Genomic DNA, 18290 nt, shown 5'->3' on the forward strand with positions numbered 1-18290 from the left:
TCTTGCATCTGATGTCCTTTCAATTTCCCTGTGTCACCCTGGGCAAAGGTTATTCTCTTGAAATTAGGACATTGTTTTAATTCTTTGTTCACCCATGTTTTGTTGTTGTGGAAAATTCTAACATCCTTTGTTTTGATGAAGGAGAACACAGAAGTTAACGTAGCAGGTTAGTGTCCAATAGTAATTATTGGTTTAGGGAACATAGTACTCAGACCACTTACTTTAACACAGCACATGTTTTTTCAGACCACTAGGGGGAATGACCAGATAACATTCTTGGACCCCCCCCCCCCCCCAGATAACATTTTTAGACTATCACAGATCACGTCTAGTGACTGAGAGTTCATCAGGACAACACAGTCTCACAGATCACATTTTTTAATCCCCATGGAGGTTTCAAGTGTCTTTTTGTAATCTTACCCATTTACATGTGTGACCGACTGGCTATTGAGCCCAGGTTTTTAGGTAAGGTTACTTGTCATTTGATGAGTGTTATGTTCACCCTTAGGCTTACAGTATTCTCCACTTCACATTGTCTACCAGGTCTCCTTTATTCCTTTCGATTTAGTTATTCAGTTTGCCGCAGATCATTTATAAACAAACACTCAGAACTTCGGGTTCCTCATTGCTTGTATGTCTTCATGAATATTTGCATGCATTTGCATTAAGAGAAAGTAGCATATGTTGAAAGAAATGGGGAATAACTGTAGGGGTGCATAAAAGCAAAATGGCTTTGAATATCTTGACAAGAAAGAGTATGTGACTTCACATAAAAAGGAAACCAGAGCACTAAAATCTTCTCCTTGCTTTGTTTTTACGTAGGCCTACTCTTCCATACAAAAGAGCACACGGCTTCCACGTCGTTGTTTATCCTTTACTTGTACCAAAGATGTTTATAACTAACCCAAGATAGACCACACTCTTTCATTTCCAATAGGAACAAATTAGTCATAGTGGGCAGAACAAGAAAGGATGGGGCAGAGCCAAGCACGAGCTAGTGAGATCCTATTGGCCCGTTCTAGCATGTATTTGCATTTTTCCGTTAGAGAACGCCTACTATGTGAAGTGTGAGTGTGCAATAACTCACTTCACTCTTGCTCTCATTCTAAACAATGCAATTTTTTGAAACTGTGGCAAAGATTAAAGTACACAAAACTTAGTCTAATCTGTTCTTAACAGATTCTAGTTTTGGGAGCAGAAAACATTGAGATCAAATGTTTCATCGATGAGAACATTTGCAGAATATTGGCCAAAATCATCTCGTTCCATCTTCTCCCACTTCCGGCCACTGGGCTTCCTCTCACCAACAAATGAAGTAGTTAGTGGAAATGCCAAGCTGATGCTTTACATTTATACATCCGGGGGTATTATCTGTCTCATTGTTCTATCTGTGCTTATTCAACGGGTGGGTCTAATCCTGAATGCTGATTAAAACCAGATTCCAGCCGGTGTCTATTCCACAAGTTACCACTGGCTAAATCTATGACGTTAAAATTCCTATTTACTCTGTTCCATTTTATTGTGCAATCCACTGTCTCATCAGCCCAGCCAAGCAATTTATAAACTTGATCTCCACTTTAAAAAGCATCTAGACATTATCTCACATTTCTTTTAAACTAATATTTCGTTTTCAACAGCGAAGATTTGTAAAAACCTTGTCTGTCTCTCCATTTGCAACATTGTTTCAATATTGAAATTCGATCTCCAGCTGTCCCATAGTAATGAACATGTCGGGACAAGACAAACAGGCAGGCAGCGTTTCTCAGCAGGCATCATTTTTATGGATATATACAATGAAATGTCAATTGAAAAGGTCAAACGAAACAAAATGCATCTAGTTTGCAGTCTTTCCAGCTTCAGTTTGAAGTGATTATGTTAGCTGGATTAGACCCACCTGTTGTATAATTCCCTATAGCGCAAAGTATATCAGCACGGTGTAATTCAATTATAATAGTTCCATTATTTCTTAAGCTGCTTTTGAAAGCAAAAGTTGAATTGGATTGTTGATGGTTTGGTTAGATAAACTAGCAAGTCTGTTTGTTTGGTTACCAAGGCAACTACTGTCGCTATCTAGTAAACTACCTACTTCAGTGGATGTTGAACACATTTCTACCTGCAAATGAACACATTTTTTTTAATGGCAAATGTGTTCAATTGTAGCCATGGTATAAAAGGGATAATCAACTCGGGACTCTATGCGTTCTCTGGGAAATAATGCAACTCTGTGGAAGGTTAGCACCTTGTGTAACACACCTTCCACATCGTTCATTATTTTCCATAGAATGCATAGCCCCTCGTTGATTATACCTTACATAGTGAATTCATATTGCATTACATGCATGGCAGTTAATATAAAGTGTTAACTTGCATTTGACTATTTCAACACGAATAGCAAACAGAATGTGACAGGTCCACTTAATGTCATTTGGAAGCAGCATCTGCTGAAGCCAGAGGTCATGAGGCTTATGTACCCAAACATGTGGTGAGAAACAAAAAGGAAAGACATTTCCCCATCACATGTAATTAGAAACTCATTACGAAAGTGTGGCTTTTGGGAAAACTTTTCCATCTGTCTGAATCAATTTGACATACCGTGTCCTTGAAAATGCATCAGACCGCTTGGAGTGGCAAAGACACGGGCTGTCGCTACAGTGCTGTACTAACGTTTGAGTTGAGTTCATCTGGCACTTGGACTGTGTTGGAAAAAACTTAAAAGGTGAGTTAGAACATTGTGGTGTCATCATTTCCGCCTGAGTGTCATTTGATGTTGTGGACATTCATTGAAGCAGTGGATATTCTAATGCGATATGTTTTTTTTTTGTCACCATTTTGACTTTGCTGTTGCCAAAAGGTTTATTACATCCATCCATCATCCTACTATTAAAAGGGTCTTGGCCAACAGGATGAAGTGAATTTAATGACAGGAATGTGAAAATTCGGTTGAATCGTTCGATTTAAAAAAAATCTTTCTTTTTGCTTAATTTACCCCAACATTTGAGCCTGTTCTTGCATGTGGGAAAGCCTGGAATACCAGTTCAAGGGTCTGTGTTTTAGATGCGCTTTAATGACTCACAGTAGCATTCTACAAGCTTCAAACTTGGGGAAATTCTGAGAAACAAAATCATTCAAATGTGTAGCAAGGTGTGATAACATATGGCGTATGTCGAACCATGTACAAGTGACTCCAAAATAAAGCATCATGCTTGGTTGATTCACCCTTGCTTGAATCTTATCTCCATCCTCTACAATTTTCTTACAGGGCTATAGAATTGCTGAACAATAGGCGATGATAAGGCTATGGAAGTCCCATATGTCCAAATGCCTATGATTTGCCCCAGTTACAATTCCCATTCTTCAACATTTGGCGCTGTGGTTAAGGCACTGCATCTTAGTGCTAGAGGCGTCACTACAGACACCCTGGTTCGAATCCAGGCTGTATCACAACCGGCTGTGATTGGGACACAGGGCGGCGTACAATTGGCCCAGCATCGTCCGGGTTTAGCCGGTGTTGGCCGTCGTTGACTATAAGAAATTGTTCTTAACTGACTTGACTAGTTAAATAAACGTAAAATAAAAACATTTAAAAAGAAAATGTATCCCAAGTTGCTGCGGCCACAGTGGAGCAGTTGGCATCTCTAAGAGAATCATTAAGGAAGCCTCCGCTCTGTTTCCTGGCAGAGGCCCGAGGCTGGGCCACTGGGTATGAGACGACTTGCCATCTGCTGCACAATGCCAAACCTCACATGAGTCTCGTTAAGTCTTGCCAAGACTTCGAGCCACAGCCTCTCGGTATCACCGCTCAGTACTCAATATAGGGGGGTTCACAACCGGATATCCCTAAACACAAACACACAGACACTCAGATCACTTTCCACTTGTAATAGAAATATCTACCAAGAGACTCATATGAAAACAAGCATCCTTTGTTTCTATTTCCGTTAAGTTCATGCCCCGAGTGACACAGTGGTTTAAGCAACTGCACCGCAGTACTAGCTGCGTCACTACAGATCCTGGTTCGATCCCAGGCTGTGTCACAGCCGGCCGCTACCAGGAGACCCATGAGGCGGCGGACAATTAGCCCAGTGTCACCCAGGTTAGGGGAGGGTTTGGCCGGCCGGGTTTTCCTTGTCCCATCGCTCTCCAGCGACTCCTGTTGGCGTGCCGGGCGCAATGCACGCTGACACAGTCGCCAGGTGTACGGTGTTTCCTCCGACACATTGGCAGCTGGCTTCTGGGTTAAGCGAGCATTGTGTCAAGAAGCAGTGTGGCTTGGCGGGGTCGTGTTTCGGGGGACGCACGGCTCTCGACCTTCGCCTCTCCCAAGTCCGTACGGGAGTTGCAGCGATGGAACAAGACTGTAACTACCAATTGGACATCACAAAATAATATATATTTTTAAAGTTCCTGCCTCATAAGTAGCCCTGTATAATCCACAACTCATTTGACTTCTGCTCTACGCATTCCTCCGCCCCCTTTCCCGGTCCAAATTTGATAAGGGGGGGTGGTCATTTTGCCAGGGGAACATTGGAAGAACCTACTGCATGTTTCTTAGTCAAGATGGGGATGGTAGGGAGGATCAGTTGAACAGCAAGGTGACATGTGAGCGAGAGGTCATTTGAATATGTTTATTGGAAGGCTGACATTTACTTGGTGGCCATTCTGTTTCAAACCTTCTGGTCATTTTCCATCAAGCGCAGACACAAAGCAACTGTTCCGCTCTTCTATTGACATTGTATTCATTCTTCCTTTGATCTGATAGGCAGTTGCGACTTCAGCATGTATATTTTTGGTGGGGCAAACTCAACCAATTTTTTTGTAGATGCATGCCAGCGAAGCCACTACACAACACAACACTTAACAATACATTAAATGCAGTATAACGGTGACAAACGGTGTCCACAAACTGTTAGGGCCTACATAAAGCTGTCCTGACAGCTGTGCTTTCCTTTCAGCACCATGGAGTGAATCATTACCACCGCCACACCTGGCTATCAGCGGAGCCTCGTCTGGCAGCGAAACAGTTCATTCAGCTTGATTTCCTGCATTTAAAAAAAATCATAGCTGATATGGCTGACTTGCAGGAATAAATATGCTTTCTACTGACTCCTTGTGGATTTGTGTAACTCGATAAGAACCGCATTCTCCTTCAATAATAACGAATGCTGACGTGAGTTTTGACTTGTTTTGAACCATACACAAAACGTTATTACATGTATGTTCAGACAATTCATAGTGTTTGCTCTTATATCGTTAACACAACTCTAATTTATAAGCAACTACAAGCAAAAGAGCTGCGTCGAGAGAGAGAGAGAGAGACGCAGACTCAGCGGTTATCCTGCCATTTGAAAGGAAGGAAAATACCATCAAGAGGACTTTTATAGACAATGCTGACGCACAGACGTCGCATTATGCAAAGAAAAAAGAAACCCTCGCAATATGAACTGGAATTACATGGGTCTATTAACTGAACATTTTGTTAAACACAAATATTTGAATGGGAAGAGACTGTCACTGGCAAACATGGATACCCATGACCCAACTACATTATATAGTATCCCCTCCTTGTGAAGAAAAGCACATGAGCTAATTATAATACACAAAGTAAGGGGCATGGACTCTTCAAGCTTTCAAAAGCTTTCCACAGGGATGCTGGCCCATGTTGAGCGAGAAAAACCCAGCAGCGTTGCAGTTCTTGACACTCAAACCAGTGCGCCTTGCACCTAGTACCATACCCTGTTCAAAGGTACTTAAATATTTTGTCTTGCCCCTTCACCCTCTGAATGGCATCCATGCCTCAGTTTCCTCAAGGCTTAAAAATAATTCATCTACACTGATCGAAGTGGATTTAACAGGTGATATCAATAAGAGATAATAGCTTTCTCCTTGATTCACCTGGTCAATCTATGTCATTGAAAGTGCAGGTATTCCTAATGTTTTGTACATCCAGTGTATATACGCAATATAAAAAAGGAGATGTACAAACTATGGGAACGATGAGCGGATAAGAGGCAAGCTGTAATTCCGATTAAGATATGAGTTAGCTGAGACGGATATAGCCTATATGACTATTCGTTCAGCAATTTTGAAATGGACAGCGGGAGAATTCTGAACATGGGCCATTCTTAAAGTATTCTCCCTGTACACCAAGTCAGAACAGTAGGCTAAATAACGGGTACACATAAGCAGACAATGAAATCTCTTACAATATTTGATGATTTGATTTCTCTAAAACAGGCTAAATGCTACATGTGCACCACCAAGTCAAAACAATAGTTCTGAGGGGGAGAGGGACTCAAGTCTTTGGGTGAGACACAACATTCGGAAAGTATTCAGACCCCTTCACTTTTTCCACATTTTGTTACATTACAGCCTTATTCTAAAATGGATTAAATACAAAATGTTCCTTATCAATCTACACACAATACCACATAATGACAAAGCGAAAACAGGTTTTTAGAAATGTTAACTAATTTATTACAAATAACAAAGTATTCAGACCCTTTGCTATGAGACTTGAAATTGAGATCAGGTGCATCCTGTTTCCATTGATCATCCTTGAGATGTTTCTACAACTTAATTGGCGTCCACCTGTGGTAAATTCAATTGATTGGACATGATTTGGAGAGCCACACACCTGTCTATATAAGGTCCCACAGTTGACAGTGCGTGTCAGAGCAAAAACCAAGCCAGGAGGTCAAAGGAATTGTCTGTAGAGCTCCGAGACAGGATTGTGTCAAGGTAGAGAGCTGGGAAGGGTACCAAAATATTTCTGCAGCATTGAAGGTCCCCAAAAACACAGTGGGCTCCATCATTCTTAAATGGAAGAAGTTTGGAACTACCAAGACTCTTCCTAGAGCTAGCTGCCCGGCCAATCTGAGCAATCGGGGGAGAACGACCTTACTCAGGGAGATGACAAAGAACCCGATGGTCACTCTGACAGAGCACAAGTTCCTCTGTGGAGATGGGAGAACCTTCTAGAAGGACACCCATCTCTGCAGCACTCCACCAATCAGGCCTTTATGGTAGTGTCCAGACAGAATCCACTACCCAATAAAAGGCACAAGACAGCCTGCTTGGAGTTTGCCAAAAGGCACCTAACGTACTCTCAGACCATGAGAAACAACATTCTCTGGTCTGATGAAACCAAGATTGAACTCTTTTGCCTGAATGACAAGCGTCACATCTGGCGGAAACCAGGCACCACTCATCACCTCTGTCAATATCATCCCTACGGTAAAGCATGGTGGTGACACCATCATGCTGCGGGAATGTTTTGCAGTGGCAGGGTACTGGGAGACTGGTCAGGATTGAGGGAAAGATGAACGGAGAAAAGTGCAGAGACATCCTTGATGAAAACCTGCTCAGGACCTCAGACTGGGGCGAAAGTTCACGACCCTAAGCACACAGCCAAGACAACGCAGGAGTGGCTTTGGGACAAGTCTACGAATGTCCTTGAGTGGCCCACACAGAGCCTGGACTTGAACCCTATCGAACATCTCTGGAGAGACCTGAAAATAGCTATGCAGTGAAGCTCACCATACAACCTGACACAGCGCTTGAGAGGATCTACAGAGAAGAATGGGAGAAACTCCCAAAACACAGGTGTGCCATTCTTGTAGCGTCAGACCAATGAAGACTCAAGGCTGTAATCGCTGCCAAAGGCGCTTCAACAAAGTACTGAGTAAAGAGTCTGAATATTTATGTAAATGTAATATTTCAGTACAATTTTGTATATATTTTTTTGCTTTGTCATTATGGGTTATTGTGTGTAGATTGATGAGGGGGAAAAATGATTTAATATATTTTAGAATAAGGCAGTAACGTAACAATGTGGAAAAAGTCAAGCGGTCTGAATCCTTTCCGAATGCACTGTACACTTAGTGTTACTTTCTTAGCTACACTATACACATGTATCTCCCTGGCATAATGCATCACTTCTGCAGCAGTGGACATATTTCTGGACTCACCGTTGTTGTGCTGTGCTTGAACAAGAAGGTGGTGCGACAGTCCTTCTTGTGGGCAAACTTCTCAATTACTTTGTCATTCAAAGTCTGGCATTCTCTGAGTGAAGTCATGCTAGTTCGACAGCATGGCTAATACATTTAATATTTTCTGGCCGATGTTTTCTGGCCGGTGTTGCGTGTGAATGTTTTTAAAGGGGTTGGTCGTCATAATGCCTTTGTAGTCTGTAATCACCTTCACGAATGGTCTAAAAAATTCCCCTGAAAATGCCTGGGCAGGTATTGACCGACTCGTCATTGCCCCGCAGTGCTGACTCACAATTGCCACACAATTGAATGCATGCTATAATTCTGGCAAGCATGTACCTATTATCCTCCATTTTTGGTTGTGAAGGTCAATGTTTGATTTCCCCAGTAATCTAAGTTTAACAGCGGCGTCTACATGTGATGCACAGTTCTCATGTTTTGAGACCCTTTCAGACACATTTTAAATCCTTAACCTACTTGGATCACACACCCTCTCCACTGAATAGAAGGCAGGGGAAGCAAAATGGTGATTGCTTTGAGACGCTCGCACTGCTTCCTTCCAAACCACTCAATGTTGAATTACAAATTTCCGACTTGTTGTGTAATGTTTATGTCCAATGGCCGATCTTTAATTTCTCTTCATATTACAAGGATCAAAAATGATTTGCTAGTAGATTGTTGACATGATTCATGATGATGACTACTTATCTAGCTAGCTAGCTTGTTAGCTAAGATTTAGAAAGTATGATGTTGACATGATCAGTTTAATCAGCTACAAGGAGATACAGTGTGATTTGACGTCATTTTATCTGTGGCCAATGACCTTGAGCTTTCTTGGACGGGCACTTCTACTGTAAATCTATGGCAGTACCCAAAGGGGTCTTGAACTGCCTAGCTCTACCCGTAGATTCTGCGGTGATGTAGTGTCCCCATGAGTGACAGAACCATGAGCCAATCACAGCGCAACCAGAGAAGATCAACAACGCCTACACTCTGTGCTTTCGCTGGCTGCCCCTCCACCACAGAAAGCACTGAGATAGTTTGAAACAGCTGCATCTTGGAGCTGCCTTACTCAAGAAGGAAAGGGAAAGGAAAAGGTCATACCTAGTCAGTTGCACAACTTTTAATGCATTCAACCCGAAATGTGTCTTCCACATTTAACCCAACCCCTCTGAATCAGAGAGGTGTGTCTTCCACATTTAACCCAACCCCTCTGAATCAGAGAGGTGTGTCTTCCACATTTAACCCAACCCCTCTGAATCAGAGAGGTGTGTCTTCCACATTTAACCCAACCCCTCTGAATCAGAGAGGTGCGGGGGGGCTAAAGAGACCAAATTAGTATACGGCTTTATTAACTCAAGGATTTCTTTCTTTACATTGTTTGCAATTATGTGACACAAATTAATGACAGAATAACATGCAAAACAGGCTAACTTGTATTTATTTTAAACAGGTGGCTCTATGTCATGTGTACTCCCTCTCCGGCCTCTAACGGCTGCTCGTTATGGCGCACACCTGTTACCATCGTTACGTGCAGCTGCGCGTCTACAGACGCACCTGGACTCCATCACTTCCTTGATTACTTGCCTTAATTTTGTCACTCCCTTTGGTTCCTTCCCCAGGCGTCATTGTTTCTGTTTCATGTGTGTGCGTTGTTCGAGGTTCTTGTTTTGTATTATGTTCTGTTCTGTTTATTTTATTAAAACATTCACTCCCTGAACTTACTTCCCGACTCTCAGCGCACATCGTTACACTCTGCCCTGAATGGCGGGTCTACAAACATAGAATGTCTATGTCTGTATTAATCATCAAACCTCTATTAAAGGTTAAGATGAAGATTTGGACATCGTATTTGGGATGAATAACTGCTGAAGACAGTTTCTGGGCCCCCCGGGTTAATTTGGTCTTGGACGCATGCCTTTTTCCAGTCATGCATCAATGATTTGGAGCCTATATAGCCTCTGGATGTAAAGATGGAGAAAATAAATCTGTCCTCAGAAACTGGCGCTGGATCCGTCTGGTAACTTACTTTGGTCAAAGTTAGGTTCAGGTGGGCAAACATAGATCCTATCCCAGTGCTACGTGCATACGTACCTGTTTAGGTCGGCACCTTCTCCCCGGATTTAGGAGCTTTCAGAACAATTCATTAGCCGAGCAACTCTGAGAAATTAAATACGTTTCAAATTTTTTCCTGCTTCTTCAGTATGTTTCAAATCGAGCGTGGTTACGTGAGTCCACGCTAAAACGTATCAATGCTCATTTTATGTAAAGCCTGCGCTCAGAAATTTCTCAGAACCAGAGGATGCTTTTTGTTTCCCTTCGAGCCATTTCGTTTCTATTTTGGTCTGTGAGAAAAACAAGATTTAAAAAGGTCATGCTAATTTTAGTATGGTTCTTGGAGGAGGATTGTGTATGACTTTTGGTTCACACTCGTGCAAACAATCAAAGCAGACCTCAATCATGTTACAGTTGTGCAGCGGATTACAGTCGAGTGAATTAGGCGAACGTTACATCTGCACATGCCGCATGCTTCAGTTGTGTGTATGTGTGTGTGTGTGTGTGTGTGAGGTCTTTGTGTGTGTGTGTGTGTGTGTGTGTGTGTGTGTGTGAGGTCTTTGATGAATGCATTTATATTCCTCTAGTGTGTGTGACCTGAAGAAGAAGTGTTCTGATTCTCTCTTTCTCTCCTCTTCTCCTCGTCAGGGAGGTCTGGAAGATGTCAGCCTGAAATGTATCTCAAAACAAGCAGTGACAGCAAACAACTGTGTCTCAGCTTAGCCAAGACTAGCGCAGACTGCTATCACTCTCTTCAGTCAGGGTGCCACTCAACGGCCATTCAACTCTCTCTTTTTCACAGATTGCCAATTACAATTCCCAAGTTATCCACATTAAGGACGTAGATTTATTGATATATCCACAGATAATGTATCTATTTAGAAGGACTTTCCTGATGATTATTTTACTGTCCTGGTCCCCTGTAAAGGGCATGAGCGGATGGTCAGGGGCTGGAACATAATTGCAAATAATTTGTAGACTGCAAATTGACTACAAGAAGCCGAAACAGATATAACATTTGACTAAAACCTAATCGTTTCAAACCTTGCTTACATTTGTGTACAATCACATATACAGCATCTCTCTATTATGCGAATAAAGACTTTGGAACAGATTTACAAAATGTAAATAATTTGTATCTGATTTTCTGGTGTTTTTACAGTCTTTTATTTCAGAAAACTTGGGGGGCCAAACAAAATCACCTGTGGGCCGTCAGTCAGGGAACCCTGCCATAGACGGTGACAACTTGCTACATAGGAGGATTTTTATTGTTGCCCGGCTAACAATAATGAGTAGTTAGGACGTCGCGAAATGGTCGCCAAAAGTCATCAGGACGTTGTCTTATGAACGTGTGGAGGTTTTGTCTAGTTCCCGGTTTGTCCCGGGGACATCCCCAGATCAAACCGGGAACTAGAAAAAGGTCCCCTGGAGAACGTTCCCTTGTGATCATCACACGACGCCCTAACGACTAGTCAAATGAACCTCCTGAGAACGTTATATAAAGGTCCTGACATGGTCCTCAGTGATGTCCCCGGGAACTTACAGGGAACTAGACAAAGGTCTCCCAGAGAACATTCCCTTGGGACCATCATGCGACGTCCTAAGGACTAGTAAAATTAACATCCTAAAAATGTCCTAATAAGGTCCTCAGGGATGTCCAGGGAACTTACAGGGTACTAGACAAAGGTCCCCAGAAAATGTCCACCAGAGTGCTGGAATCAGGACGTTCTCAGGATGTTCATTTTACTAGTCCTTAGGACGTTGGAACTTACAGGGAACTAGACAAAGGTTCCCCAGAGAATGTTCCCATAGCAGCATCTCACAGCATCCTCGGGACTAGTAAAAATGAACGTCCTGACATGGTCCTCAGTGACGTCCTGGGAACTTGCAGGGAACTAGACAAAGGTCCCCCAGAGAATGTTCCCTTGGGACCATCACTCAAGGTTCTTAGAATGTCAGCCGAAACCTTTAAGGGACCTAATGGGAATGTCACTGCATATCCTCAGGAAATCCCCTGTTTGCTGGGTATGCACTTTACCTGAAAATCCAGTTCCATGTTTTGATTGAACAGGGTCTTAGCCTTTAGTTCTTCAAATTCTGTGCACAATAAAACGTTTAGCTTTTTCAATAAGATCAACCTCTCTTTCAAAATGGAGGATATGGATGAGAGCTCTCCTCTGAATCAGTGCTGGAATCAGACTAGCCCCTTGCCAGGGTATGTTTTTTTGCTCCAGACAAACCATGCCGGCAGTTACCATGACAACAAACATAATTTTCCCTTCACACCTCACCCAAACGCATTTCGCTGCCAGAGCAACACAGCGCCCTCTCTCTGCGTACAAACGGCTTCATTCCTGGCAGCGTCCTCAAGAGACAAGGGGATAAGCTCAGACAGAGCTCCTGCAGACAATTGGAGCAAAACATCACGCGTTACATAACGCCTACTATCAAACTGATGTCTTATTTGCAGCCCTTTCATTGATAGGCTATGACGAGCCCGGAACATTACATAGTCATGGGGAAAGTGCACACATGAATGGCTAAACCATTTGGATCAACTACACTAGGTCATTCACAGGCTCATTCTGTAGGTAACTGCTAAACCTAAAACTAGCTCAGCAAGGTGATCAGAGTGTAATGTATCACGACGTGTGTATTGAATATGCTTGTCTTTACCATAGATCTTTAATGATTTGCTTTCATAAAAAGTCAGGTATATAGTTCAGCAAAGTTAATTTATTTTGCCTAATTCAAGCCGCCATAAAATTAAAAGAAAAGATCTTCCCAAACATCCTTTTTTACTCCTTCTTTTCTTTTGCAATGGTAGACAGGGGGTTGAAGCAGTGAAGCTACCTCATCATAAGCACTCCTCACATGACCTAACAAAACATGTTTTTAATCCATCCAAGAATATAATTCTCCACAACCTTGTGGTTATCTTGGATCTGGTGGGATTATGGAACAGTAAAGACATAACAACATGCTCCGAAGCTCTGGTTGGCAAATCAACACAATAGGTCAAGACCTCATCATTGGAACTTGACCTCCCTTTGGCAGTTGACCTGTGACCACCTAACCCCAAACACACAGAGGTGACATGATGAATGTACTGTTGTGAGTTGATTACAGATGTTAGGAATTCAGTGTTAGGGGTTCAACCACAGACATTGTACATATTGTACATTACTGGGCTTAACTGTCTACCTGTTCACCCCATAGTACCAGTTTGTTCCAACTTTATATGAAGGATCACAATTTGTAAGTACTAGCAAAATGCCAATTAACAATGTATACTTACAATGTAATTACAATGTACTGGTTTATATAACTACCCTGTAAATGCATGATTTTAGCGCCACAAGGTGGGAGCACATTATTTTCTGTTATCTTGGGTACCACCTCTACCAAGTTAGCCAGTCCCAACATAAAGCAATTTCTGCTTACATTTAGATTGTATTTGTTTTGTGAGATGACGGCCAGTTGACAAGTGAACAATGACTGAAAAAGCCTATTTGTATAGGCTCCCCCCCCCCCCCCCCACTCAAATACAAGTCTTCTTATTACATTTTGTGACACTTCTCATCTTCTCTCAAGTTTGCTTTTCAGTATTCACAGTACAGTACGTAAACATGGGGAAATGCTTCCCGTTCTCAGAATTTGGACATGTGCAGGGTTAGCAGTCGTGTCAACAAAGATAATGCTTGAACATTGCTAATGCAGGTGTGATTAAATTCACCCTTAGGTTAGGTAAACACTAGTGCATCTCAAAACCTCTTGTTTACATTATTCAGGTGAAGCCCTTTAATGTGCTCACCTTAGCCGTTTCACATGTTTTAAATCACTACGTTTGATGAGTTGAGAGAGCAAGAAAAATGCTATCGCTCAGCATCCAAGGTCAGGGCCAGTCACGCTGTCTGCAATGCTTTTGTAAACACACCCTTAGGGAAGGTTGGTGCTTGAGTCATAGCACGGTTGTCTTTGACTATTAGCGTTTTCAAACCAGTACAAGGACATCTTACCCATCAGCCTTATCCATCAACATGACATGTTTTTTGTCACCTGTTGACACGAGGGGTGATTTTGTAGGACACATACATACGTCATCTTCATGTCTCTGACAACCTGCTGTCCAATTGTACAGACCACTATTGCAAATGGTAAGATAGCTCGTAGGAGGGAGGGATGGGAAGGAACGGTGGTGTGTAGAGTAGTAGACCGGTACCATTGGGGTTTTGGGGTGTCCCATTTCAGGGGCCGGTACCGTACAGAGGCATTTTGTTTCCCAGTGCTCCGAGTGGAAGGATGCAGAAAAGATGAACGTCACATTTGCTGGCATGGGAACGTAGCGCTGGGCCTACCAGGTGCAGGGATATTGTTCCCTGTCAAGTCTTGTGTTACGCCTTTGAGTGATGGAGCCTATTCCTGGAAGATGGTGGTAGGCGCTAACAAAAGCGATGGAGCCAACAACAAACATTACTCTATATGCGGTTTGGGGTTGTTTCTGTATGTGTTGCGCATGTGTGTCCCGGCATGTGCTTGTGTGCGCTGCAAGTGTATGTGGCCAGAACCTTTTGTATCCCCTTCTGCAGGTTCATCCAGTTTCAGAGGACAGCTGTGATGGGCGCCCGGCTATATATAACTCCACATAGGTCTAATTTACGCACCCGTGGTCTTGCCCCAGTGTCACACATTGACCTTTGAGAGAGAACACTATCACACACAATGACAAGTGCATTATTTCCTCATTCCCTTTCTTAAAGGGGAGAGGACACTTCAGATACACCTGAAGCCAGGGTAACAAAATAATTGACTCCTTGATGATCAGTATGATAAGAATCCAGAATCGTCAAGGGGACAATTATTTTGTTACCCTTGCTCCAGGTGTATTTCAAATGTCGTGTCCCCTTTAAAAAACGTAATGAAGTAATAATGCACTCATCAACATTTCAAATACTTTAGGTATTTGTAAAATTTTTGGCTTCAGTGGTATTTGTCTAAAAACAACTGGGTTAAATGTCCCTGTGGTGACGTTTGTGGTTTGGCTGCTGCGAAGCAGTGGCTGCTGCTGTGGACGTGTCCCAGTGGAGCTAATTTGTGAGAAGCACAGAGAGCAGGTACAGCTCAATGCCTTTGTCGAGGGCTTGACTGATGCGGCTGGCGCTTGTCCAAGAGTCAAGCAATTGCAGCACGACAGACCCATTTAAAATATTTAAAACAGTGCCTAACATGAACGACTCGAGCATCAGGTTTCAAAAACAACAACCTAAAGACGCCTGTGAAAGAAAACGTCCTGTTTTTGTGATCCTCAATCTCTAGTGACGGAGGTGAGCTGACACTGAGTGAGAGACGAAAGGGGCCAGTCATTAAAAAAAAACATGCTGGATCCTTTTATCTAACTGAACAGTAACTGAGGGAAAGACTCAGAGCCAGCGAACCACTACTTCCACGTTGGCGTCAAATGTTCCATGACATTAACACTCTGCTTTTGTAATAAATAAATCATTAGGTAACCAAAGGGACAGTTCACATTCATTCCAACCAGCAACAGTTGGATGGTTAACTTGCTGAAGTAGTTGACGATTTTGATGGGAGTTTAAGAGATGACACTGGTTGTAGTCTCGCGATGCCATACCTTCAAAATCACATCGTTGTCACGCCTCCCTTGGAGGTCTGGAGAATTTTTATTTTTATTTTTTATAGATATTATTTTTTTTAAATGGTTTGAATGTTGATTGGATATTACATTTCAAGAACCCTCCCCCCACACGCCCATAGAAGGGGTGCTGTGTGTTATGTGCATCACTGTTTCCCATCCCGTAGGACACATTTTGTAGAGAGGAGTTGCTAGTTTCAAGTGCTCGCTTTGAAGTTCTCAAGTGTGGCCAATAGTCTGTGATTTATGTTTCTAGAAACTGAAAGTGGATTATGCTGGTAAAGTCAAACATCACAACACATTCTAAACAGCTCTGGTGACAATTCCATTCATCCATATGGCTGCTGGCTGCACTTTGCTATCACTGGAAAAATCTTGAAGACTATTAGTTTGTTTTTTTAAGGATCCAAAAAACGGAGGCAGTGGGAGAACCTATTCAAGTAAGTAAATACATTAAGAAAATGTTAAATAATGTATTACAGTACTAGTAATAGGCCACTTTGTAGGCTAACTCAAATAAGCTGCTAGCTAGTCCACGGCCCCATCCTGCCTGGTGTTAACAGTACAGGCTGGTGGTGGTGGTAATGTAATGGTGTGGGGAATGTTTTCCTGGCACACGTTAGGTCCCTTGATACCAATTGATCAACATTTCCATTCCCCAAAGAATTCAGACTGTTCTGGAGGCAAAGGGGATTCTGACCCGGTGCTAGATGGGTGTACCTAATAAACTGGACACTGAGTGTATATGCCATGGGTTATATGTGTATTCCTACCTAATGTAAGCACATGTTGTATACAGAAATATAGTTAAACATCATACATAATGTTTCAACCAATGACAATTGGAGCAGGCCAATCCTGCTGGAGGTCTGCTGGGTGTGCAGGGTTTTGTTTCAGCCCAGCAATAACACACCTGATTAAACTTATCCAACCTAATGAGTTGATAATCAAATGTGCTATTGCTGGGCCGGAACACCCAGTAGACCAGGGATCAGTGGAGCGAGGTTGGCCACCACTGGGATGGAGTTTTTTTGTTCACCTGAAATGATGCTTTAGTAATAATAACCTACTTGTTACTACTCAATGATCTATTATTTTTTAGACCAGGGGTTCCCAAACGTTTTCACTCGGGGCCCACCTTCCAGTATTGGGGAACATCCAAGTCTATTTCAATGGGCACAAGCACTGTTCATGACACAAACTGTTCACACCCCCCTTGTTGGTGGAGAGAATTGTATAGGTTTAAAGTAATTTTCTTGTCTGTGTTTCTCTGTTGTATTCTCAAATGAACATTTCCTTTTTGTCTAGTTGTAAGATCTCCAATCTGTTTTGTTTGATTGTCACTGTCTCAGTATATCAGTATATCAGCTATCTGAATCCATTTAGCAGCTTATCATATGGCATGCATCATCAATGCAACCATAGGCCTACAGCATGGTGGCATTACTGGCCTTATGGGGATCTGTCATCGGAAACAGAGAATAGCTAAACGTTACATGTTCTCAATTTAAAATGATACCAGCAGACAGTGTATCTGAGGCAAACCATATACCAGATGTTGCACATGGCTTTTAAGTGCTGACATATAAATATGTTTAGTGCAAATCCAACCCTTGTAATTTAGGGACAAAGAAAAAAAGGCTTTGAGGTTTGAGGGAGATAGACAGTACATGGTTGCTCTATGTAGTCCTATCACTGACCCTGGATAAGCTAGATACTGGGCTCACAGCTAACCTTTGAGGTCAATAACATTCTTAATTTTTTATTTTTTAAATGGATTTCTAATCGTGACCGAAATTGAACTAGCTAGTAGCTCACGGTACAAGGTTAGCTGACGTTTCTCAAAATGAACCTCATTGTGGCTAGCTACTTCCTGTCCCTCATGCTAGCCTGTACAGCCAAATATCACTCAATAAACATATTATTATTAATATATTATTATTATATTATTGATATAGCCAGCATCGTAGACCATTTCTCCCGTGCTGCAGCCTTAGCTCATCTCGAAATAAAGTAGAAATGCTGTGAAAACCAGCGTGCCTCAAACATTCTGAAGTGTTTTGTCACCAGTGCTTGTATTGTAGACATCTTTAGTCCTCACAGCACTCATCTGGTGAGAACCTTTGGAGCTCTGCCCAAGCAAGGCATTTGAGTGGTTTGACGTGGTTCGACCCCTCTTCAGCTCATTTCTGCCATGGAATGTGTTTTCGGGAAGCCTGGTTAGCGACGAGGCTACACTGGTTATCGTCTCGAGAAATCCATGTAGCTCTAAGACTTTCTGAGGACATTGTTGTGGACTAACACATTTTAGAAATGGTCTTGTCAAGAATATCTTTCAAATGATGAGATAAGAGTAAAAGAAAATTGTCAAGAGCGGTTTATACAGAATATTTCTGGTTATTGGGAAGCCTTCGAGGCAACTGGGTGACAGACGTAAGAAAGCTTGGAACATTCTAAAAGAACCTGGGTGACACTGTCTGTTTCCAAATTTGGAAAAACTAGGATGAGTCACAGAATGCCTATGGCAGCAATAAGCATTTTTAGGGAAACATCTTATTCCGAATTGAATTCATCAAGTCCTTATTTATTGTAAT

The 18290-nt window shown here is 42.3% G+C and overlaps 1 protein-coding gene across 1 annotated transcript in view; it reads left to right on the forward strand.

Moving 5' to 3' along the window:
• Positions 1-11175, forward strand: part of LOC110506086 (CD151 antigen) — a 91827-nt gene extending 80652 nt beyond the window's left edge. Inside the window, exon 8 of the mRNA XM_090221790.1 lies at positions 10692-11175. Within this exon, the coding sequence (XP_090077916.1) occupies positions 10692-10766 (75 nt within the window). The 3' untranslated portion in view covers positions 10767-11175. The remainder of the gene's footprint in view (positions 1-10691) is intronic.
• The last annotated feature ends 7115 nt before the right edge of the window (positions 11176-18290 follow it).

Source organism: Oncorhynchus mykiss, chromosome 26, assembly GCF_057628025.1.
Source record: "Oncorhynchus mykiss isolate SJ-2025 chromosome 26, ASM5762802v1, whole genome shotgun sequence".
NCBI lineage: Eukaryota > Metazoa > Chordata > Actinopteri > Salmoniformes > Salmonidae > Oncorhynchus > Oncorhynchus mykiss.